The following is a 25,125-nucleotide window of genomic DNA, read 5'->3' as shown; positions in this document are numbered from 1 at the left end:
ACTAACCCAGCAGAGTTTTCTGAATGGACTATAAAAATAAAATAAAAAAATATCAGATTATTTTTGGCAGATTTGTCCCACAGACATCCAGAGTATTCTTTGAAGTCCTTGTGATTTTGACTAGGCAGACAAATCCTGCATTAGAAATGGACAAGCGTCTACACTCAGTTGACAGTTTATTAGGTACACCTAGCTAAAACTGATGCAGTCTAATACAGCAGTCCTGCAATAAATCCTACCTGCATGACTCATGAGGGTTATAATATTCAGCTTTTCGTAAAGGCTGTTGCATTATAAAGAGAGGTGTTTGTTATATTTAGCCTGTCCTCATGGATATAAATGGGGCGGACACTGCTGTATAAGACCGCATTAGTTTTAACTCAGTATACCGAATAAAAACTGGATATAGTGTATATGCCTTCAGTTTTTTTGTTCAGAAACTGACTTCTAGCCAGAATTCTTCAGAACAGAAAGAAATTTCAAATTTGCACAAAAACATCACCGTTTCTGTGCCAAAATACTCATGCTGGGCTGGGTTTTTTCGTTATACCCAAAAAAATAAACATGGTGACTTCAGACAACAGAATTGCCCAGTGCCTAGTGTATACTTTGGACCTATAGAACAAAGGTTCCAGATTTAGTTCCTCACTTTCTGGCTACTGTCAATGCTCACAGACCAATGTGTAGTACTTTGTTCAAGAAATGTGATGGTTTTCTTCCTTGTATTGCAGTTCTATCCATTCATAGCAAGTGCAGTGAGTTTGCTATGCCACTTGTGAGGTCAAGACCCTCTATATCAAGGTACTGATGAAAATGACAAAATGTTATACTACAACACAAGTGGAAAAATGGAAAAATTGTCCCAGAGCAACAAACAGTGTTTGAAGTAATGAAGGAAGATGAGAAACTCTCTCCAGACAGCAGAGCTAATGCCATTACCAGCTGGAATGTGGAAGGGATTATGCTACATGACCTTCACCATCCTCTTCCCCACCTCTTTTTTGTTTTGACAGCAAGCTGTAGTTTGACACCTAACAAAACATCTGCAGCCTTGCTACAAATGGCTGTACCCCTCTACAACCAAGTTAGAGAATTGCGACCAAAACACTTGAAATGTGGCGAGGTGACTTTACAAAGATGTCCCATGTTTTTTTGCCAAGTCTGACAAAAGGGAGCAGCACATTTGCAAAAGTTATCATGTCGTAAACTATGTATTTACTACTCGAGGGATTTAAGTATTTAGTAATTCATGGATCATGGTTTTAAACAATTTTAACATCTTGTTCGATATTAAAGAGGAAAAATGAGTATTGAATTACAATCATAATTTTTCCTGTATCATAGAAATTGGTGGGTTAAAGTGTAAGGCCGAGCAAAAAGACACATTCTGTTTGGCTTTAGGAAAAGATTAGATACATGGTGAAGAGGAAAAACCTTGTTTTAAAATGTTTGCCGTCTCAATCTACGCCAAACAAAGTACCACACATTTGTTATGCAGGTCTTAGATCTAATTTCAGAGTAACAATGACTTGCCAGCAGTCTGTTCTTGTCAAAATGTTATAACTACGACGTATAATTTAAAAAACAGGAAGAAATCCAACTTGGGAGTCAAACAAAATGGGATGTCAATGCCGTACAAATACAATATATGTCAACTGCATTCATTTTTTCTGTTCTATCAAACACAATTTCATGGTTGACATGGTGGAAGAGGATTAACACCCCATTTATATACCTTTAAAGGAAACACAGACTGCTAATGCTGTAGCTTATAATCCTCCCAGCACTCCGGGCATGGATGTGTTCAGTCTGCTAGTTTGACTCTGTGTGCTGGCTGGCCTGGATAGCTGATGACTAAAGTAGTGACTGAGGGAGTGCAAAGGCTATAGGGAAATCAAGAGTTGTTGTACCCAGCAGCCAAGAGAGGGACTTGACAGTTTCAAAGGATTATGTACTGTGGGGCTAACAATACTAATGGCACTTCTTTTGCATTATGATAATTGCCAAGACAAAATTGCCACCTAATTTCTCCCTGTTTCTAATTATTGGGCTCTTCAATGCAAGCAGGCAGTGGGAGCAGAGCATTGGCAGGCAATTAAACTCCTGCAATTATGGCTCTATTGTAAAGCGCAGCTTTACCAAGGATTTGTAGGGCAGAGAGTGATTGCTCTCCGATGCAATTAAATACAGGATAAATCTGGTGTGGACCTGTGAACGGATCTTTTAAAGTTCACTGCTGTGTTTTCTACCAACCGCTCCCCAGCCAGGAAACCTGAACCAAGTCTGTCAAGGAGGTCACTTGCCAAAAGAGCCACACCTACCGAGCCATAGCGACACGTCTGTTACAGAACCCCCCGCTGGATGCACATGCTTGCAACCAAACCACTCTCACAGTGGATCCAAAAAACAAACAAAAAAAAAAAACATTTGCATAGAGAGCATTTCCAGGGAGGCATGCTGGGTAGGATTAGTGCTCCTCTTCATCTAGCGTGTCGGAGTGAGCAGTGACCCAATGCAAATGTGTGCGCTAGGAAGTTTAGAGCTATGGACTGTGGGATACAGAGGTGCGTGGCCATCTGGAAACTCAGTGGTGACAGGAAGGTGTTTATGAGAGACTAGGGGGAACAAAGAGCCACAGCCTACTTTGTCTCATTTTGTTGTACAGAAGCCACTGATCCAGTGCAGTGTTGTTAAAAGGCTGGTTTGGGACCCAAAGGAGGAAGATATAAATTGGTCAATAAACTGGTTTGAGGAAAAGTAAAATCCAAAGCTGCAATGGTATGATGTCGAAGCAGAAATGGAAGACTAGAAAATGAATACGAGTCGTTGAATAGTCAAAAACATGGCATGTTTTGCAAGATTAGGGGACAGAAAATCTGTTTTGGGAGACAATAATAAAAGCCCCTCCAAAGTCATGAAGGCCTCTTCATTTATTACTGTAAAAATATATCTAGCTATTTATCGACATCACATAATAAACATTTTTTAAAGGTATGATCAGCAATGGAGGGCTGTCTGTAAACAATTGCAGGCGCACTTGTTTACAGACTTCTAGATGGTCAATGTTGTATTGGCTGGAGAACATATGCACTTGGCTCAAACTGGACTCCTGTGTGCAGGCTCTGCATTTGCCCAATTGAAACCTTGGCAACAAGCAGCCACGAAACACAAAAAGACATGTCTGGACACCATCACATGTCATGGCTTTACAGTTATGATCATGCATTTGCCACACACACACACATAAATATACATACACATATATAGGAATATACTTAAGGGGGCTATTATTGTATCCCAAAACTGATTTTCTGTCGCCTAATTTGACAATTCAATGACTCGTCTTCCATTTCAGCTTCGACATCATACCACTTTAATATATATATACATACATACATACATACATACATACATACATACATACATACATATATATATATATGTAACATTAGAGTACATGCATGCATTGTTTACTTTGAATCCCTTGAGGGTGTGTAGGCAATTTGAATAACGCAAGGAAAAGCTGACTCTGCCGGAAAGATGAAAACTACTATAGAAAAAGATGATTATATGCACATTTAGTGGCTATTGCTGAAGAAAATACCATCTGAAAATGCAGCTGATGTTTCCAATGGTACAAAACCTTAATTTCAGAATTTCTCGAAGAAAAAATACTGACTAGGTGTTAAAGGAAAGTTCCAAGAGAGAGAAGGCAGACAAGGAAGAAAGCAAATCACTGCCTGGAAGGTCGAACACAAAAATAAAAATAAAAAATTAGAAGGGGATATGTATTCAGATATGCCATTCTTCTTGTTCTGACACACTTCTATTTGTTTGTGTAGGAATATACAGTAAGTAGCATTACGTTCCAAAATTGAAAGCCACAGAATTAGTGGATACTTGCTCAGAGGCATTCATTTACTTTTTTTTGCATTTGTTTCCACATGGCAAATTAAGTCTCGATGTAATTGATCAAAAATGTTCTAGAAAGTCCATTAACTTTTAGCCGGAGGCCAAACAAAACAGAAGCACCAAACACTAAATGTGATTATCAACTGCTGCTGCCAATTTAAATGTGAGAGAGCACAGTTAATCAAACTGTGTGCAATAATACACCTAAAAGCACGGATCAACAGGGTTCAGCTCCACCCGATTCAATTTAATGTTGAACGAAATAAATGTCACCCTTTTAAATCCCGGTGGGACTTCAAACACATCAGAACATTTGTGAGGCGGTGGGTTAGCTTTGTAAAGCTGTTTCGGGGATGAAGCTAAAGACATCACTTTCATTGACAAGCCTCATAAATCAAGAGTTGCCATGTCTGATTTTTTGTCTACCATATGCTAAATACGAGAAACTTTTTTTTACTTCTTCTTATCATCACTTCTGGTAGTATGGCATTTATTCCCACCCCTTCTCTTTCATGCCCTTCCCTCCTCTCTCTCTCTCATGTTCCTCTTTCACAAGCATCTTCAGTGAAAGTTTCCGGCCACTGTGTGAGACACATCTGCATTGCAGTGCTGAGGGGAAAGCAGCAGCTGGAGGAGAAGAGATGCGTATAACCGGCTTGAGACAGAGATGCAAAATGAAAGAATGACAACGAGGAAGTCTGACCCGTCACTTACCAAAAAGAATGGATTCATGAGTGACAGCACAACATCACTTCAAGCATCATTTGGTACAGTGCACTGTAGTCGTTTTATATGTATTTTTTTGCCTTTGACAGAAAAAACATGCCCATTTCAATGTCCCAAAATGTAATATAAACACAACCATTTGCACCTCAAAGTGCTGTCACAGTGAAATCACACAGAGGGTCATCCACCCCCACCTCCCTCCGAGTCTGAGCCTCCCTGTTATTAATGGCGTCATCATTTTTCCTCTGCTCACTCTATTTCCCTTCTGATAGTGGGGCCTGCTTCATCGTGTTCTGCCATGTTTCTGTAATTGCTCCAACAGCCTGCCTTATGCTGAGCATATAGTTTTTTGTGTGTGTGTGTGTGTGTGTGTGTGTGTGTGTGTGTGTGTGTGTGTGTGTGTGTGTGTGTGTGTGCGTGCCCATCCAGTAGGCGTGTGCGTGTCTGTAAGTGTGTGCATATGCATGCGTGTGTGTTGCTCTCTCCCCCCACCAGGGCCGGCTGTGAGTTTGTGGGGCAGAACCAAGCCACGGGCGAGCTCCACACGGAGCGAAATGACAGCCTCCAGGCCACCATTGGTTGATGACCGTGAAAACACTTGCGGTTAACGTAAAGTGAGCGACCGGCTGTCACAGTGAGGCACTGCGCTTATGTGCAGCCCTGACAACAGCACAACAAGCCCCTCTACAACTCGACTCTGCAGTGCTGCAACAAACAACAAAGGGACAACCCTACAATCCATAACAACAACCACTTCAGACATCTGAAGTACACAGCAAAGAGAGAAAGGAGTAAGACACAACCTCTACTATTTGTCACAGTCTTTGGGAATAAATGTTTTTTTTTTGCTATACTTAAATTGTGGTGTGCAGAAGTGAAAGCCGAAGGTGGTTGTTGAAGGAAGACAGGGAAGTGAGCGTGAGGGAAAGAATGCCAAGACTGTTACAGATGCCAGCCAAGGTCAGATAAAGTGAGAAGTAAGTGCTTGGAGAGCTACAGGAGCGGAGGCCAGCACTGTGGAGGAGGTGTGAAGGAGTGAGTGACCAAGCGTGAGCGCCGCTGCCTCCACCCATCATTAAATGAAGCCACTTAAGGAAAAAAGCGCCGCTCAAAAAGGTCAAAACACGGCACTCCTGCAAAGCACTGATGGTTTTATTTAGCCAACTGGGGAATGGTTTCATCTTTGACGGAGACACAAAAAGCCCTGTATCTTTACTCAGAAACTGATTTTTTTTTTTTAGCTATCACAATCCCTGCAAGCCTGCAAACAGGTCGCTAGAGTTAAACAGAGAAGCAATAAATGATGTGCCAAAATCACGTAGTAAGGAAGGATGATTACAGAGCTGTTTTCATCATTAATGTTAACCTCTCTGTGGTTAAATCTGACTTCTTTAACCCCCCCCCCCTGCCCTCTTGCATTTATTTTCTTCTCTTCTCGCTCCGACTTTGAACACACGCACGCGTGTGCACACACACACAAACACAGTTTATTATGCAGTAACATTACCAGATCCCCTTAGGCAGCTGTGCATCTCTGTATGACTGATGAGGGTAATTTCTCCCAAACAACAGAATGATCACTTTGGTGGTGAGCGCTACAGACCCTCCCCTCCTCCTCCCCGTCTTTCCTCTCTCCTGTTTTCTTTTTATCTTACAAAAAATAGACAGATATTTGTCACTAGTCTCCTGCGGAGTCTGGAATGGCTCCAGAGATAAATAGCTCTCCGACCCCATGCATACGGATTTTGAAAAAAAAAAGCAAGTTAATCATCAATCGATTCTTCAATGATGATTCCGATTCAAATTATGTTAATAAAAAGACATCCACGTCCAGTTCCCACTTTGCTAGTTGGAGCTCCGGGTGTGGAGGCTTTTCCTTATTTTTTCCTTGATTACCATAGGGATCCAATATAATACACATGCCACTGTGAATTAGCCTCACAGTAAGGACTGGGCTGAGCCACAGTGAGTTTATACTGTCTGTGTACTACTGTGCACCATGGGATATACTGAGCAGAGCGTAGTAAGGTCTGTCTGCCTCTCTTTCAGCCTCATAGGTTCAGCCTCAGTGGGCTGTCTTTACCTATTTTCCCATCTGTCAGTCACACACAAAAACAAATCCACCTGTCGACCAGGAGACTGGGCTTAACAGGGCGATGCTACAGCTGTCTGGGCCTGACTTGGTGCAGAAGGGAGCGAGCCAGCGCCCTCCACTGGTAATGGAAAGCCCATTAAGATGCTTATTACCCCACCTGTCAGCCCCATCTCCTCACCTGCACAGATACACCAGGCTAATGAAGACAGTCACTATTCATACAGCACCTTGAACATGGAAGTCATGCCTCTACGCTTTTTGTGATCCTTGTGTCCTTGATGACAAGGGCTCTCCGGCTTTGTAACAATATAGCAGTTCAAGCGTTAAAAGACAGGCATTCTTACCGTGCCACTTGATTCCCTCAACAATGAAGCTATTAATGATGCATTATGTAAATGTTAATGGTCACAAACATCTAATAGGATGAAGGCAAAGTACAGTGCAATTTAATGCTGCTGACTTTCAGTGGCTCTTTGAAGGATGTTTTCAATTATAACTGAGCTAATTTAATTCATTGTTTCGTAGCTGAAAATGCATTTTTAAAGGTTGACTGAGTCTCTATTTCAGAACTCAAGTTTAATCAGTCATGTACATTGCACACTGGAACGTCCTCTAAAGAGATTGACAAAGTTGCCGGGGATCTGCTTTCTAGGTTTTAAAGGGACAAAGTAGCCCAGCCCTTCTCCTTTTCCTCAGATGGCAGGCTTCAGTTGTGGAGGGGAGGGTGTTCATCTAAAAGATGAAAAGACCTGCGCCTTTAAGAGGGCTGTCTCCCCTTTCCCTCATGCTCCCCCTCAACCACACAGACACTCCTCCTGTGAGCATTTGTGAGGCAGCTCCTGTCCCTTATGTCTCTTTGTGGGGGAACAGAACAGACTTCCCAGAGCACCACTGGAGACAAGACAGAGCCCTAGGGAGGACACCCCAGGTGCAGACCTCCATGCAACCCTGGCCTCAACTACTGTGGATGCTAAGATGAGCACAGGGAGAGGAGACACAGACCTACTCAAGCTGGAGTAACACACCAAGAGGTCCAAAACAGGAGGTGGAAGTTATCAGCTGGACAAGCCAAGAGGTCAATTTTGAGTTGAAGGAGACATTTTCAGCAGATCAAAATCAACAGCGCTGGACTGGATCGCGAAGGAAAAGGTGGAGTCTTAATTTGAGCTTTTAGATTTTCTTTCGAAAAGTTTTGTTGAAGAAGAATCAACAAAGAACTCTGTATCTTTGACAGCTATTAAGGATAAAAGTATTATATGAAATAGATACAAACGGCAGAAAAAGGAAAATTTATCTTAATGTTTTCATTATTTTTATCCATCACCAGAGCACTTTCAAAATAGTCATTTGTGGTATGAAATTGAGATGCTCTTTAAAGAACATCTTGAATAGTCCCGACAGTGCTCTTAATTCACCAGCCAGGCGTTTATCTTATTTCTCCAGCTCTTTCCGAGAGGGAGCATTAAAGACTTCATTGATAGTGCTCTTGGGGAACGGGTAATATTTCTCATGTGAAGTCTCGAAACTTTACAGCTGTAGGGAGAGAAAAGTGCCACATGCATAAGAAAACGATGTTGAGCTGTGTTCCATGTGGGAAAAGTGTGCGTCTGGACTAACATTGCGGTGGAGCATTGAAGACGGAAGAAATGTTCCCAGGGTGTGGAGTGCTGAGTGGCCAGAACCAGTACCTGACCAGAGACGCTGTCAGGCCCCATCCCGGACTAGAGGTGAACAGACCGATCCAAATGGAAAATGGGGTAACCCCAGGGACCTGCCCCGTCTACCACGATCAAACTTACAGCAATGCTGGCCAGCAAGCAGTGGTCTACAATGTTTCCAGCCCGCTGAAGCCAACACCACTGCCAGTCCCTCCCCCTGCACTTAAACTAGGGCAGGAAGGGTTTAAGAAAGTCTGCCGAACTGAGGAGGACAGCCCCTGTCCCTTTCCAGGACTGGCCTCTGGGGTGCTGGAGATGCGCGTGAAGGAGGGAAGTAAGATCCGCAACTTAATGGGATTTGCCATGACACGGATGCAGGGAGAGAAGGGCGTTAGTGGGGGAGGAGTGAGTGGAGGTGGGCTTAGGCAGGTGGTCTTCACGGGGTCGGGCCGCGCGGTCACGAAGACCATCACTTGTGCTGAGATCATGAAACGGAAAGTGGGCTCTCTGCACCAGCTGACCAAACTGCAGTACAAGGTGGTGAAAGAGGTATGGGAGAGTAGTGAAGGGGGGACATCTGAGATGACGGTGCACAGGACTGTGCCCTCTATCAGCGTTCTTCTCTCCAAAGACCCACTGGATCCCCAGGAACCGGGCTATCAGCCTCCAGAGACTCTCAGTGCACTGTGGGACGAGAGAGAGGGGATCGAATCTGCCACGCAAACGGCATGCAAGAGACCTCTTGGACCTTTGCCATACAGCGGTTTCCCTCACTGTAAGAGAGTGTGTTTGGGGGAAGGAGTGTCAGTCCACCCTCCTCACTGACTGGCTGAACCGGTGTCGAACAGTGGAGAGGATTGAATCAGGAGAGTTAATTTGGCGCTGCCCTCCACTCAAGCACAATGCTGAGACAATCAGAACACTCACTCAGACAGAACAGTGCTTTCTCAGAAGAACTGAGTACCAATTCCAGCCTCCAGAGGTCAGTTTGACTGGGACCTGAAAGCTTGCCTCTGTACATACAGCATTTAAGGGATGCGTTTCTGGGTACGTTCACATAATTGTGATGTGTGCTATAAAATCTTTAAGCGATTCACATCCCATTTCACACTGACAAAAGAAAAGCCATGAATTGCACAGGTTCCAGATTCCTGCTTGCAGTAAACTATCTACAGCCTGTGGATAGAATCATTTATTAGCATCATGTTGCAATCATTTCTATTCCTCCGTACTCTTTAAGTGTAGCCTCTAAAAATGCACAAGGTAGACCCAAGAGTATAAAATAAAAACAGTTGAAAGCCATTGATGTATGACAAATGCAAAACATACCTATTTTATTTGTCTGATTATTAACTTTCATGAACACTAAATTAAATAAATTGGGGTTTATTTCCAATGGAAATTTTGTTTCATCTTTCTTACTCACCCGTCATTGAATTTGCAAAGCTCTGATTGAACAGAAAATCACAGTGTGCTGATCTGTTGATAAGAATAACGGCAGTGAAATTTCTCTGTAGAAAAAGCTGATTTAATGACAAAGCTGTTGATAAGGCACAGCTCCTAAACCAACCCAGCCTGACAGAAACGCCGAGGGCAGAAATACAGGCACCGATTATCATTAAGATAACAACACAACATCACACAACACAGTGGAGAAAGGGATTAAAACTAGGCTTGACAGAGCTTCACACTACACTGTTCGTGTAAAATATGAAACCAAGGCAACAAGCTATACTCCGCTTCAGCTGATAGGCCTACCCACCCACCATATCTATTGTATTGTATTGTATAGCACAGCGTACCTCTTCCACGAGGCTATATTCAAGCTTTTCTCAAGAAAATCTGTATGCAAAACAATGTGGTCTAAAAAGAGCTATGTTTAAACGTAACAATATGCACTTGAAGTTGACTGACATTAATGAAATGGCTGCAGACGTTCTGCTGTTGACATTTGTCATGCATTGCCTCTGTATTTCCACAGCATTTAAATATAATTTGAGTTGCAAAAAAAAGGTACCGCTGACTGATTGCTGAAGCTTAACTGGATGCTGCAGACATCTATGGCAATCGGGTCAATATTCAACTCCGAGCAGAATGAAAAAAAAAAAAAAAAACAGCTGGCAGAGTATGTATTGAATTTTATGGATTAAAGATTTATACACATAAAAACGTATTCTATACCTTTTAAAGAGTTGTCCTTAACAAGACAATCAAACCTTTCTGGGAATTATTCAAATACTTAAGCGCTTTTTCCACTTAATCAACCATGGCTTCTGGGGATAATAACTTAAGATAAGTGGAACCTTGTCTGAAGCTTTTATGTTGATCTTAATGAAAATCTGCAAACGCAGATGTCGGCCTCCGAAAGTAAATTAATCAAAGTGAATCCTAACTGGGGAGACAATTCAGTTACAGCTTAAAAAAAAGGAGGAAAAAAGTTGAGTTCACTTCAACAGAATTAGCGTTCAAATTCATCTTTCAAAGGAATACAAATCGTAATATTTCATATAATGGTCAGCCAGCATTTTAAACAGTCTATGGTGGACATAGTGATTAACCTCCCTCTCGATCCCATTAAGTGAATCAGAGCACAGCAGAGCACCCAAGGTTGAATAAGAAATGCTGCGACTGCAATACAGCACATATGTAGCAAACTGTGTGTCCTCGAGACTGCTGGAAGGTTATCACTTCAGGTCGCTGTTATCACAGAGTTAACAGCTTTCACCCAAGAGCCTTTGGGACAGTCAGTCTGCAATGCGGGTCAAAAAGATAATGCCGCTATAAGTAAATTTCAAATCGACCTGCATCTGTTATCAAGCATTAAGAATTCTGGGCCAAGTGTAAAATGCAGTGGGGGTAATTAGGGATAACAGCACAGCGTACCTGAGTGAGAGAACAGATAAAACATACTGACTAAAGCATTATCCCAGAGCTAAATCCGATGTGGCTGGCACGAAATAGCATGGTGGAGGAGTCAACAAAGTGCATTAGAACGATATGGACAAGGTTATTCACAAGCTGAGGTTCCATTTTGCAAATATTGTGTGTTTTCAAAGATGTTGTCGAGGTGGATTTGAAGAAGATACAGGCCAGGGCCTAAAATGCACCATTTGAGTTTGGTTTACTTTGAATTATATATATATATATATATATATATATATATATATATATATATATATATATATTCAGCACAAATTTCCCATACCTTCAACCATGAAGGAGATATACATAAAGATCATTTGGGGTGGGCGCGACTCTAGAGACTACTAGTGATGCCTATTTCTCCCCACCGAGTATGGATGTTGGACAATTTCAGTGAAAGAATGCCGTTATTTTTCTCGCAGTAACTGTTAATGGAGCTCGAATGGATTGATTGAATGGATCACATTGTTTCAGAACAAATTTTTTAGTTTTTTTTAATGATTACATCAAAATGGTAATGCAGAGAAATATCTTAAATAGTTTAAGTTATTAAATCATCACAGCATTATGTTAAGACTGACCAATACATTGTTATCTATTATGGCGGGCACAGCAGTAACGTTCTGTTTACCAAAGCCAATAACTACATGCAGTGAATGTGAATAAATTCATTTTGAAGTTAACATAATGAAAGTGTTGGCACTCTATTTTTCCCTTCTCTGCCGCTGCAGCAGAAGAGAGCGAGGTCTCTGGGATGGTGTGGGAGTTCGCTATCTCCCAGCCTCCAGATGGCTCCGTCTTCTCTTATCTAGAAGAATGGGTGCTGCCTCAATTTTTCAACTCGCCTTATCTGCGAATCCTTTAAATTGAATATTTACTGGGCCTATGTTTTCCGCCTGTGTTAGCCCTCTGAAGTCGACATTCCTCTTGCTTGTCGAGACAGGCCAAAAGGTTTTTCTCACTCATACGCTCTCTTTGTCTGCCTTGTCAAGCAATGGGACAGTGATTGATTATGTGATTGTCAGGAGAGAATGGGAAGGTTAAGCAGTTAAGCAGAGAGCAGTGGAGACATATTAACGAATGGCCATAGAGGGAATATGTTCAACAAAAGAGAACCATACATTACCCAAACATGACATGAGGCAGACCTCCATTTTATGTCAGGAGAAAAATGGGTTGAATTAATCACTTTCCCAACAGTCTGTTGTTTCTTACCCGGTATACACTAGAGGTTAAGAGAACACTTAAGCAGCTATTGAAATCATCTTATTGCAATATGACTGGCTGTGGTCTATCTGCATAAACAAGCTGTGCCATAGCTACTCCCTGGTAAGTGTCTGGAAATGCCTTTTCAAAACCATTTTGTGAAATGCCTCCATGTTGGATTAATCAGCGCAGCTGAGGATGTAATTGCTGTGCTGAAGTCAAAGCTGTAAGAGCAGATAATGAACACTGACTACAGGGCTGCCAGAATCCAGGGCAAAAGAAATGAGGAGTTAAGGGACCAAAATGTCTACAGCATTCTTTCAAAAGCCCCAATTGAAAATGAGGAAAAACTATATTTACTGTAAGTGAAGACCATCCCCTTAGAACAAAACTTAGTGGTTACTAACATGGAATTTGTATAGCTTTTGACAGCTGCATTGTGCTGTTGGAATTTGAACAGCAACTTGAGGTAAAATTACATTTGCTCCAAGGATTCTCCCCTGCTCTTTAAATTATTTGCGCACAGTTTTATGTATTTAGTAACATGCATCAGTTAGTTACTATATCGGTAATTTTCTAACATTAGGGATGAGCTAAGAAAGGTGAAGAAAATCAACAAGGGTTTATTCTGACCGTTGCTGCCCTCTGGTGGGGGAATAAGTTCAAAGTCAAACGTAGAAAAAGATACACCCCTCTACTCAAGGATGCCATTATTGGTATATCTGACAGACATCTATTGTCCTGCGCACTAAAGGGTTTGCACAACAAAGCTAAATGGTCACAGTATAAATTATATCTGTAATCATAAATCATCATCAGACGGCATTTAATAAAAGTAAATGGGAGCTGTGGGCAGTGTTTTTCTTTTTATCGTTTAATGCCAATCTCACTGCCAGCCCACTAAAATGTTGCTTTTTCTCCGTCTTTAATTTCAACAAGTGTAAAGACTACATTCTACCCTTTTATTATCATTCCCTCCCCATCACAATAATGAGAGGACTTCAGATTTAATTAGCTTAACGAATTTAAAGTATAAAGGACGTCTTCGATATTATGAAAAGCACTCATAATGATATACTCTGTAGAGCTACTTCTAAAAGGCACTGATGAGAAACAGGAGAGGCTACACTTATTATTAACCGATATCTGTGAAATAAAAGTAAGAATGGAAAGACACACACACACACACACACACACACACACACACACACTGCTGTACAATGTGGGGGAAATGCAATTATGCTGTGATTAATATGGTGACTGAACTGTTCTAATATACTGGCCGTGTTCAGAGGTGAAAACCATCCAAGCATAAGGTGCAGTGCACTTGGGTTGCATATTAACATTCTTTAGTCTTCTACTCAGTACTGATAGAGTGACGAACAGCTGCTGCCTCTCGGTCTTATCTGTATAATTGGAAAGTGCGATCAATATAATCATTGAATTGAAAGCACAGTAGTTTTCTTAAGCAGCTTACTTTTGGGACAGCAATGGGATAACACCTCTCTACATACTTCCCTCGAACTAAGTATTGTATTAAAAAGTTATTAAAAAGTACACAGCCTGAATAGTTGTTTTTCTGAACAGAGGAATTCATAACTACAAATTCACCACGATGAGTTAGCCACTTCCCCCCGCTGCTATTCTGCCAAGCTGTCAGAGCTGCCGTGAAGCCAACACTGTCACGAACTACATTAACTGCATAATATTATCTAATCTTTGGAAAAACTAAAAAAAGAAATTGATTTGAGCGAGAAGCAGATAAAAGGGTCGAGAATGTGGAGTTAAAAAAGCTGAAGATAAAAGCTAAAGCCTGCAGATCACAGCGTCACATGGTGATCAGGACAGAAAACCAGGAAATTAAGGAACAACCCTGTTCCTGTAAAGCAGAATATGCATTTATTCACTGTTACAATCATTGAAAAAACAAAAAGCAGCATGTGTATACATTGAGTTTACCTTCGGTAACTCGTGTCGGATAGAAGTGCAAATGCTAGTTAGTGATATGCTAATGTTAGCGCCACACATTTTTACGTAGAAACATAACATTTTAGAAACGCATATCTCCTTCCAACCTCTTCAGATGATGAGCATCACTATTAAACAACGTTAAACTAGTTCAAAATCCACAAAACCAGCCTGAAAATAAATCTCAAACATGAGTCTATTGAGCAAAGCTGGTTCGTTGTGAGACCTTCCTCAGAGCTGGACGAAACTACGCTACGATTGGCCGGTCTGCGTTCGAGGGTGGGACTTATCGAAGGGTCAATTGTGGGTTGTGTTCATTCAATCAAGCATTACAATGGTGGTTGTTGCAGGGCCCACTTGGCAGAGATCTACACTCTACTGAGTGCAGTCCTCTAGTTTGTTTTTGTGATTTGCGTGAAGTATCTGCTGTAACACAACAATTTCCCTTTGGGATTAATAGAGTACTCAATCTAGCTAGCTAGCTGCAGCTATCAAGACAGACAGAATTCCAAACCGTGGGCACAACATTCACAAGGATTGGCCTTCTTGGTGGAAGTTTAGCAGTGTTAATCACAGAGCAGTATTTTAAAGAAAAGTCATAGCTGCAGCAACAATAAATTCTCCACATCCCCATTTGCATTACCATGCTCCAAACCTTTTCATCATCTCAGCATTTTAATTAAAACAGTGATCAACTTTTGACATGACTTTCTGAATCTGATTTCGGATGTAATTCTGCAGTCTGCAAAAATGTACTTTTTAGAAACTATTATTAAAAGTAGCACAATTATACTTCCACAATTTATATTACTGGTAAAATACACCTACGGCCAGTGGCATTTCTTTTTTCCTCATGGTGATTTAAAGAGCTTCTCTGTTCTGCTATCTCTGCACAGTTTCATTGGGGATTTTAAGGAAAGCGTCATATATAGAAAACCCTTTTTTTTTTTCTTAAAGGTGAACTGACAGTAACCTAATGACAAGAATGTGGCTTAAGCTCCCTCATCAAACAATGAAAACGTAAGGAATTTATATTTTTTGTGCTGCCATTCACATTCCACAGCGAGGTCGACAACGTGACTAAATGATTTCGTTAATTTGAATTCAAACAGTGTCGGCTGGGGGTCCACTCCGCGCCGTGGGAGGATTGGTAGAGTAATATCAACACAGTTGTGATTACTCCATTGAAGCAGTAGGGCGCTCCAATCAGAGCCGAATCGCTCTCCTCATTACAGACTACAAGGCCAGATCGCAGTGGGTGGACCACAGAATCAGGATTTGCATCTTCCCGCTGAAATTAATTGAAATTCATTTGTGGCACCCCGATGCTCCCCATCAACACGGACTCGTTCAAATTTGCACAATCCACCCCGGATTCATTATAAGCACAAGAGCATTTCAAGTTTGAAAGCATGTAAGAGCAGAGGTTGTTTTTGCTGTGGTCCGGACCTCTGCATTCAGGCCTGACTGAAAGCTGCAGTTTACAGTATCAGATGCATCTTTCTGGGTACGATTCTTGTTAAGGCAGAGCAATGTAATCTGACCAGGTACATGTATTGCTCCAGTGGAGTGGTGCCTGGATGTACTTACTCTTACTTAAGGCTTCTGGCAGCACAAAGTGAAAACCTACCACATATCACAAATATGGCCAGATACACCTCATGCATTTAGATAGTAATTAAATTAGTCAAAAACAGAATGTCCTGCGCACAGAACGCTCCCCCATCCTAGTACCTTTACACCAGCAAGGATGCACTACGTGGCCATTGCGATCATACTGAATCCCCCACAGACCAGGAATGGTAACTATGATGGGAATTAATGTCTGAAGATGGTTGATTTTGAATGCTACAATGGAAACAAGCATCCCCTTATCATACATGGGAAAATAAAATATCCCATGCCAAATTGTTGCCATCCTTGTTTTTTGTTTTTCCTTGTTTTCTAAACAGTTTGTTGTTATGCATTCACAGAGCACGCACTATTTACACACCACAGGCAAAAGCTTTCCTCTCTCCAAAGCAAACCAAAGTACCACTCAAGCAAGAAAAACAATTATCACAAACACATTAACAGCTAATTCGATCACCATTTCCATCACTACTCTTATAAACCATTAAGACCTCCACTACCACAGAATGCTAAAGAACCAAACTCGTGCAAATACTGTGCCATCTGTGTACAAATCTTAGTTAGTGGATTTGTAGCATTGCACGGTTTATCAGTCGAAATGTGCTCTGTATAAAACACACCGAACAGCATTAGAGGGACGTCAAAACCATCAATATTTAACAACCTTCGCAGATAAATGCACTCTTACCTCGGGATGTTGTTCTCGCCCGGTTTTGTCGTGTGCTCCAAATGCCAAACTCTTGACTTGTGTCTGCTGTGGAATCCTTCAGGTTTCTGGGATCCACCATCTCTTCCAGGACCTAAGGTGGGCACCCAGACACAGTCAGAAAAGAGGCCCAGCTGAATATGCACCTCCTGCACCAGCTCAGGAAGTTCAACCTGCCTCACGAGCTGCTGGTTCAACCTTCTAACAAAAACATGACTTTATGGGTTGAAGAATTATGTTGTCTTGATATCAAAGTATTGTGCAATATTACCACGTGAAGTGACCCAAAGGCCAACAAACTCCCTAATGCTTTAGAGAAAATACAACATTCTAAGCCTTACAAAAAGCCTCAACCTCCTTAAACATTACAGTAACCAACTGAATGTCCTCTCAACAGCATTGTATTTATCCCACAAAACAGCTTAAAGGACCCAAAACACAATTTCTTTGGCACAGTAATCGTACTTTGTTTACCAACACTTAATCATAACCCTGTTTTCTGACTCAGATATGCAATAAGAGCACAGGTGGAATTAATAACGTTATTGAGGGCTGCATTCCATATAGATGAGCCAGTTCCTGGGTTCTGGCATTGTGCAAGCCCGCACACTGAAACGGTTTGCTCGGACACTTATTGGAATGGAGACATCGTTAAGTATTTACACATGTGCTTTTTTCTTTTCCTACTGTGACATTCCCAATTGTCTGCTGTGAGATGGGTCTACTTAGGTTAGCTGTGACAAAACAGAAAGAGTTGAATAGTCCTAACTTGTTTCCAAACTTGTAAGCTTGAGCCAAACAAGGACGATGGCAGGCAAACCTGCTAAGCTTGTGGGCATCAGCTAAATTGGCCTAATGCAAGATGGGGTTTTCTTCCAAATAAGTTTATTCATTTACATCAATCTGTATTATGTTATAGCATTTATACATGTGTGCTTAACATCTTTCGACTTACTTGTGTCCCTTTCCGAGTTGATGTTTCCATCAGGTGTTGCACCCGAGTGCCATGTTTTTGTGCATTTTGAAGCATTTTCTGTGACGACACGCGGTCTGGAAATCTGGACAGTATTTGAACGTTTGAAGAGCGGATGACGGCTCAGTGTTGTCAAACACGTGGGTTTTTTTATTTATTTTTTTTCAACGAATAAATACTTTTACAAAACACAAACATGGTAGCTCGAAATGAATCATCATTGCAGACGTGACAAATGTAAAAACGTTGAGAGCATGATGGGTAAGTAGGTAACTGGACCTGTAGCCTGCTGAGTCTTTTAATGGTAGCGATTTCATTATTCGGCCAACAGATGGCAACATTAAATCCACAGGTCTCTACGGTGCTTTCAAGTGCTCCTCGTAAATTATACTGTCTTGTTTATCCAATATGAAACCATCGTTAACTCGTTCACTGCAATGCTTGTAAAGCGTTTGGAAGTGAAGAAGGTACAATAAGAAGGAGGTAGTAGCAGTTAAAGTCAATATGCCATTCTAATGAGAGCATTTGTGTCTGTGTGCTTATCACGTAGAAAATCGGAAACTCTTTTTGTTATTTTTTGCGCCATGACTTTGAATGCATCAGTCAGCACAACTGCCAGTTTTGTGCAGGTTTGTTCTACATTTGACTGAGGCGGAGAGCTGGAAAGTTCGCACTGTTGATGCAGTTGTTAAACAAGGTGGTCAACACGTTTCTTTTAAGGACCCAGCAGGTAAGTACATCGTGGTTTAAACTGAATTGTTTCCCGCTATTATATAGATGTATAAACTTATATTGGAACATGAAGATGCATCATTGTTTTTACTGTCCAGTGGGCATTTTCATACATTAGCTATTATATGAGCTGATACGTCAAGATTGTTTTGAGAGTGTGTTTCTGTGTGTACTCACTGTGTTTTAATTATGTTCTATTGTGAGAATGCACGATTCCATCATACCATGGGGGATTTAAACCTCACCAATAATAGTGTAATGTTTTCTAAGTAGGACTTTAAACATGAGATATAAAGCAGTAAGTTTGCAATGATGCTCTTATGTTTTGTTTTTTTAACTGTCACTGCAATATTTCTGTAATATTCCAAAATGGACTTATCTGTGCAGTGAGTTCCTAAATTAATGATATGTCCAAAATAGGAAATGCTATGCATGCCTTACGCACTATATTGCGCAGGTCGGTCACTGATGTGTTCTCTCTTCTCAGAATATGCTTACCAGGAAAAGTGCATTCAGTGCTTCCAGCGCAATCTGGATGAAGTCCCTTGGGCATCTTGTGGTTCTCTCCTCTCTGTGTTGTTTGATATCTGGATACTCTGAGAGAGACAGAGTGCATGACTTAATGTCCAAATACCCCCTTATCGATGGGTAAATCATGTGTATTGTCTCTTCTGCACAGCATTTTCAATCATGGAAATTAATTAATGGATTTAAGATTGAAATGCCTCTTCATGACTTCAATTTTCCTTACGCCCTCTCTCTCCATCGGTCAGTCATAATGACCTCGCTCTCCAGCTGAGGATACGCCACAACAATCGGCTGAGCCAAGTTGACCTTCACAACATTAGCAAAGTGGCCACCGACATCACCCGACTCCAAGCAGGCCATGTACAGGCACAGGTATCGCAGTTTAATCAATCAGTCTTTCACTCCTGACCCTGATCAGATCTATCGTATAAGTTGTCCCAGAGAGTAGTCTTTGAATAACAGCATCTACTAAGTTTATGTTGTGGAAAGATCAAACCAATTACAGGCACTTTAGTAACTTAGATACCCCTCTGGCTCTCTTGTGTCATGTACCCGTCCCTTTGTCAGATGTTTGCGGTCTACGTGTTGTGTGGGGCCCAGGATAAGGATGCTGTGAGGCTGACTCTGGAACAAATAGATGTGGTCAGACGCATGTGCACTGAGTACCAGGACTTTGAACTGGTCACATCTGCCCAGGGTATAGTACACCTCAACACAGCATCCAAGCAATTTACCCACAAAACCACTATGGAGATGAAAGAGGGATTGAATGTAGTTGATTATCTACAATTATAATTGAGTGGGGTATTTCTGTTTCATGTGTGAATGTACATCAAAAACATCCATAATCCTGTGATTTGTGAATCCATACTTTTGCATGTCTTAACAGTCCCTATTTGCAAAGAGAGACATGAAAGTAATATCATCTGTGCGTCATTACTGAAGAATCACACACACTCGCTAACACAAAAAAATAATTGTGCCTCGCCTGTTTCCCCTGAGGCGTTCATTTTGGATATTGTGTGAAATAAATGTGTGTCTGTCACTGCAGAGCTGAGGAATTCTGAGATGAGGCATAAGATTGCCTGTCTGATAAGTATTGAGGGGGGCCACTCCATTGACAGCAGTCTGCCAGCCCTGCGGATGTTTTACCAGCTCGGGGTGCGCTCCATGGCCCTGACACATTCCTGCAACACACCCTGGTAAATAATCTATTCTGAATGCATTATTGTCTATTCTGAATAGACAATTCTGAATGCATTATTGTATTTAGAATGTCTCATATGATTTATACAATGCAGAAAGTGAATGATGGCTACATGACTCAACAGAGAATCAATACTAGGGATACATAGGATGATTTTGCCTGAACCAGAACTACGCCTTTACCTTTTTAGCTTTCGTTCGTATGAGGGTTTGTTTACAGGGTTGACTGAATGGAAAGGTCGAATGTGTTTACATTTTATTTATTTCCTTTTATTCAAATAAACCTATATTTAGGCTCTGTTTGTAACTTGATTTTGCATGTAGGTTAATGTCCCCTGGTCAGATGCCCTAAATGGAGCAGTATTTGGATATATTTTATGGTAGCGGGGATTCACAAGACAACACTGTCATCATTTGTGGTTTTGAAAATATTATTTTTCAATACAGGGCAGAATCATCCTCAAAACTTTATAATGTCTATCAAAGACAGAACAACAGCCTGACACACTTTGGGAAGGTAAGCTTATTGTTTAGTATCAGTAATATCAACGACTGTACAGAATTGTTTCTTTTATCGCATTGAACAAAGCATGTTGGCTGGATTCGGCTGGCCTTTTTTGAGGAGGTATTAGAAAATAATACTATGATGAAGATTCAATTTGATTTAAAGTGAGAAACCTGACATTTGATAGCTATGACAGTTAATGATGATGAATGATTACTGACATAGAATTTAAAATGGGTTTTTTTTCTTCAAATTCTGTAAATAGTGACTAAAATGTTATTTAAAAAGGCAATAGAGTTTTAGTATAGAAATACATTAGAATCTTCTGTGTATTATATAGAAAAGATATATATATATATATATATATATATATGTGTTCCTCTTATTTTGTATTAGTAGCAGAAGTAGTTGTTGTTTTCATTATTATAATGATAGTGCTTTAAATAATAAAAGTCCAAAAGGAGAGGATTATGATAGTAATTTTTCAGCCTTGAGACATTCCAGTAAAAGATTGGGCCAAAGAAAGTGGACCTTGTTATTGTTAAAATCGGTTAATGTTCTTCATACTAAATGCTCTGTAGCAATTGAGGACTTCCTTGATTGCTCTCTGCATGAGTGTGTTTACCTGCGTGTAGGTGTAACCATGTCCTGTTGTCGGCTGATTTGACTTCCTTGCTTCCCATGATACTGTAAATGGCTTTTGAATGTGTTTTCTGTAGGCCGTGGTGGAGGAGATGAACAGACTGGGAATGATAGTGGACCTCTCCCACACTTCTTGGGACACTGCCTGGGCCGCGCTGAAGCATTCCAAGGCGCCGGTTATTTTTAGCCATTCATCTTCCTTCTCCATCTGCAGCCATGGCCGCAACGTACCTGACTGGCTGCTGCTTGATCTGGTGAGAAAACTAATTAACTGCGTGATGAATTGCTTGTTTACTTACTTGATTAAATCAATCCAGTCACTGATTAAGTTATATTAATAATAATTCTCATTTATACCTCTGACAAAGAACATGCAATTTGTTTCCAAAGTTAGATTATTTTTGCGTATAAACCGGATAAATACATTCTGAACGGATTTCCACAATTAAACTGATTCTAGCCCACTAACAGTCAGTATAATTGATAATGGTATATTTGCAGGATCAAGAAATCAAGTTAAGATCTCTCTGCTGTATTTGTGTTGTTCCATTTTTACAACCATTTGCTTCCTACCAATGTCCGCTCTCATCTCAGCATACCCTGCACAACCATGTAAAGCCTGATAATGACACGTTGGGTGAGATTTATGATCAGTGGATCAACGGCACTTTGTATATTTTAGAGTGTTGTATTTGCAAGTCAGTTGACTGTGTGGTGCGGTTTCCAACATGAAGCAATGGTTCACAGTGAGTGTTCTTCCTCCAGCATATTGTAAGCAGTGAGAACAAGGCACTACAGGAATTTTACGAGCCTAAGCTCCACGGTCTTTATCCAACAGCTCTTTAGTTGATTTCTAGTATACTTTCAGCAGAGTGCTATGGGCGAGACTCTTATCTTGATTGTTTTGAAGTTGATGATCAAAGAATCAAACCTGAATGTACTGTTTTGTCTATTTAAAGTTAAGTATCAACTAAATACCAGTAGTATTAATGTACTTTTTGCACTCTGTACTTGTGTCTCTTTCCCCCAACCCTTCTCTGAATTTCCCTTTCAGCCACCATTAGTTCATGTCCTCATTCAGCTTCAGTTCAACCAACTCATTAACTTCTTCACTCCTCCCACTTGGGTCCCGATCGTTTGTTTATTATATACAGCAGGCTGTACTTTGCTTACAATTGAAGATCAATCTCCTTCACCACTAGCACTTTTTCTCATTTATCCAACACTATGAGCAATGTAGTCCCATGCCAGGATGAGTTAAGTTAATCAATTTATTTCCGTTTCTGCTGAACAACTACCAACAATATAGGTTCAAATATTTAATCACACATTTTCTAACTCTTCTTAATATTAATAGTATAGGTTGTTATGTGTAGTATATTACCGTAAGTGTTTTCTATACCATGGAAACAGTAAGAAACATCCATCCCAAAAACATGAAATCCATTGCATTTTCTGATTTGCTTCTAAACGTAAACTTGGCTTGTAAAATATATGAACCTGTTGTCGCAGTAGATGAAGGCTGAATATCAATAAAATGTAGTAACATGGATTTACTTCTCTTACTTTTCCTCAACCTAACTCTGGCCCCCTCAGATCCCTCTTGAGTGGGCGTGTTTCTCATCTTGCCAAAGATTTCTGTGTTGCATAGCACAGCACAGGGTTACAGGGTGTTTGAGATAAGACGAGCATAAACCTGATGTTTACCACATCTACCACTACAACTAGTGAATGTAAATGAGACAGACATGGCTATTTGTGTCTGGAAAATGTATTTGTACATAGCTTATCTTAGTTAATGCTTCTCTCTGTATTTCTTCTTATTCTCTAGACTTGGCAGTGACACTTGTGTGTTGTGTTTCAGAAAAAGAAACATGGGTTGATCATGGTGAATCTCCACAACAACTTCATATCCTGCAGCGACGAAGCAAACATCTCTCGTGTCGCTGGTGAGGCATCCGTATTGAGTCTTTTTTTTGTCGTGAGGTGAATCTGTAGTTTGTATTTCTTATATCTCAGCTGATTTACTTTTCCACCTGGGTTTTGCAGACCATTTTGATCACATTAAGAAGGTGATTGGAGCTGAGTCGATAGGAATTGGAGGGGACTTTGAAGGTGCTGTGAGGTAAGAAGTATTCACTTGCTAACACAACATACAGATAGCTAGAAGCACTAAGTTAAGGGACAGTAAATCTACATATATTCCATCCCATGATAGGATGAGTGGTGATCTTCAGACACACAACTTGCAGAGAAAACAAAATAAAACAAAGCTCATACCAGTTGGGTACACACTTGCCTCTGGCACTCTCCAGATCAATGAGAACTGTGCTTTTGTTAGCCTGTCATGATATCAGCAATTTGGCTGTCTGAGCTGTCAACAAGCTGAAAAATGGTAAAAATCAATAACTTTTTACTTCTAACAGGCATAAAGAGAGAGCTGGTGGAGTAGATTTGCTCCAGAATAATAGGCATTGAATGTATCCCCCCCCCCCCCCTGCATACAGACACAATCTAGTTCAAACAGGAATGTCACAAAACAAACTATATTTACAAGTGTCAATTATTATTATTTCCTCTTCATAATTTATAAGTAATGTACTTCGTCACATGAAAACTCTCAGTATGAGTGGCTTCTTTTGCACGACGAAAATCTGTGACTTGAAATGTGTTTTTCGTTAACAGCTTTCCTCAGGGGTTAGAGGATGTGTCCAAGTATCCCGCCCTAATCCAGGAACTCCTGCAAAGGAACTGGACTGAGATTGAGTTAGCTGATGTCCTTCGAAAGAACTTCCTGCGAGTGTTTGAGGAGGTGGAGCGGGTGAGCTATAAGATTAATATATTTTATGTCAAAGAACAGCCTTCTCTGGTAAATGAAGGGTAGGTAACTAATTGAAAGGCACACTTTCGCTCCATTTCTTGGCCACAGGGGTGATTTGGATATAATGAAGGATAAAAGGCTTCATGTTTGGTGGGAAATTACCGCAGTGTGTATTATTACATCAGTGTGCATCACCTCCCTCTCGTCTCGCTGTATTTCCCCCAGGTCCGTGATCAGATGACTTTGAGCCAGCCCAGTGAGGTCCAGATCTCCTTAGAGGAGGTGCAGAACCCATGCAGGCTGGTCCTTAGACGTCCTTTCCCAAGAGGGCACTCTCATCAGAGTCCCTTCTCCAGAGCCCCACATGAACCAAAAGGTCTGCTAATCCACGCCATAGTTCTGCTGCTTTCCAGTCTACTTATGATAGAATGAATGTTTTGAAACTCTGTTGAGCTAAACCTGACCATGCATCATTTTTACTATAAATAAGGAGAGCTTAATGAGATTGCTGTATCAATTTGTGGGCCACCCAAGCACTCCACAGGTCAGTAAAGATAAGGGGAGAATCACTTTCTTCCCATCAATACAAAAAAGCATTTAATGTGTAGCCCCATTTGGTAGGTCATTTAAAAGTCGCCTCTGTATATACAGTATATTTAAATTTACAGAACATCAATCCCAAGGCACTTTACTATTCATTTTGAAATATATTTATTACACATTTAATGTGTTGTACCTGTGCTGACATATCTATGAAAACCTATGACATGAAGGCAAATGAGACTGATCAATAAAACTGCTGAGATGGCACCTTTATGTTATTTTGGATTTTGTTTGTGAAGGTTATTTTTTTTTTTGATGTATTGTTGACCAGTGAGCAGGAAATAGGACAG

At 40.8% G+C, this 25,125-nt stretch overlaps 2 protein-coding genes across 2 annotated transcripts; both read left to right on the top strand.

Moving 5' to 3' along the window:
* The first annotated feature begins 8,213 nt into the window (after positions 1-8,213).
* On the top strand, positions 8,214-9,814 carry LOC142933771 (ribonuclease P protein subunit p25-like). Its single transcript, XM_076077993.1, has one exon. The coding sequence runs from the start codon at positions 8,380-8,382 to the stop codon at positions 9,214-9,216; it is 837 nt and encodes a 278-aa protein (XP_075934108.1). The 5' UTR covers positions 8,214-8,379; the 3' UTR covers positions 9,217-9,814.
* Positions 9,815-17,439: 7,625 nt separating this feature from the next.
* Positions 17,440-25,042, top strand: dpep2 (dipeptidase 2). Its single transcript, XM_076077789.1, has 11 exons — positions 17,440-18,528; positions 19,018-19,178; positions 19,304-19,430; positions 19,626-19,755; positions 20,110-20,260; positions 20,712-20,781; positions 21,489-21,665; positions 23,276-23,360; positions 23,461-23,536; positions 24,097-24,232; positions 24,458-25,042. Exons 1-11 carry the CDS (start codon positions 18,478-18,480, stop codon positions 24,662-24,664), a joined length of 1,371 nt encoding a protein of 456 aa, XP_075933904.1. The 5' UTR covers positions 17,440-18,477; the 3' UTR covers positions 24,665-25,042.
* The last annotated feature ends 83 nt before the right edge of the window (positions 25,043-25,125 follow it).

Source organism: Anarhichas minor, unplaced genomic scaffold (assembly GCF_050575085.1).
Source record: "Anarhichas minor isolate MPS153535 unplaced genomic scaffold, ASM5057508v1 ptg000062l, whole genome shotgun sequence".
NCBI lineage: Eukaryota > Metazoa > Chordata > Actinopteri > Perciformes > Anarhichadidae > Anarhichas > Anarhichas minor.
The sequence above is the reverse complement of the archived record's forward strand: the minus strand, read 5'-3'. Positions and strand labels throughout refer to the sequence as shown.

Excerpts from the sequence above, each read along its gene's own strand:
- LOC142933771 (XM_076077993.1), top strand. The coding sequence starts at position 8,380 with ATGTTCCCAGGGTGTGGAGTGCTGAGTGGCCAGAACCAGTACCTGACC.
- dpep2 (XM_076077789.1), top strand. The coding sequence starts at position 18,478 with ATGCAGTTGTTAAACAAGGTGGTCAACACGTTTCTTTTAAGGACCCAG. Across the intron at positions 19,179-19,303 it reads AAATACCCCCTTATCGATGG|TCATAATGACCTCGCTCTCC; the intron begins GTAAATCATGTG and ends TCCATCGGTCAG. Across the intron at positions 21,666-23,275 it reads ACTGGCTGCTGCTTGATCTG|AAAAAGAAACATGGGTTGAT; the intron begins GTGAGAAAACTA and ends GTTGTGTTTCAG.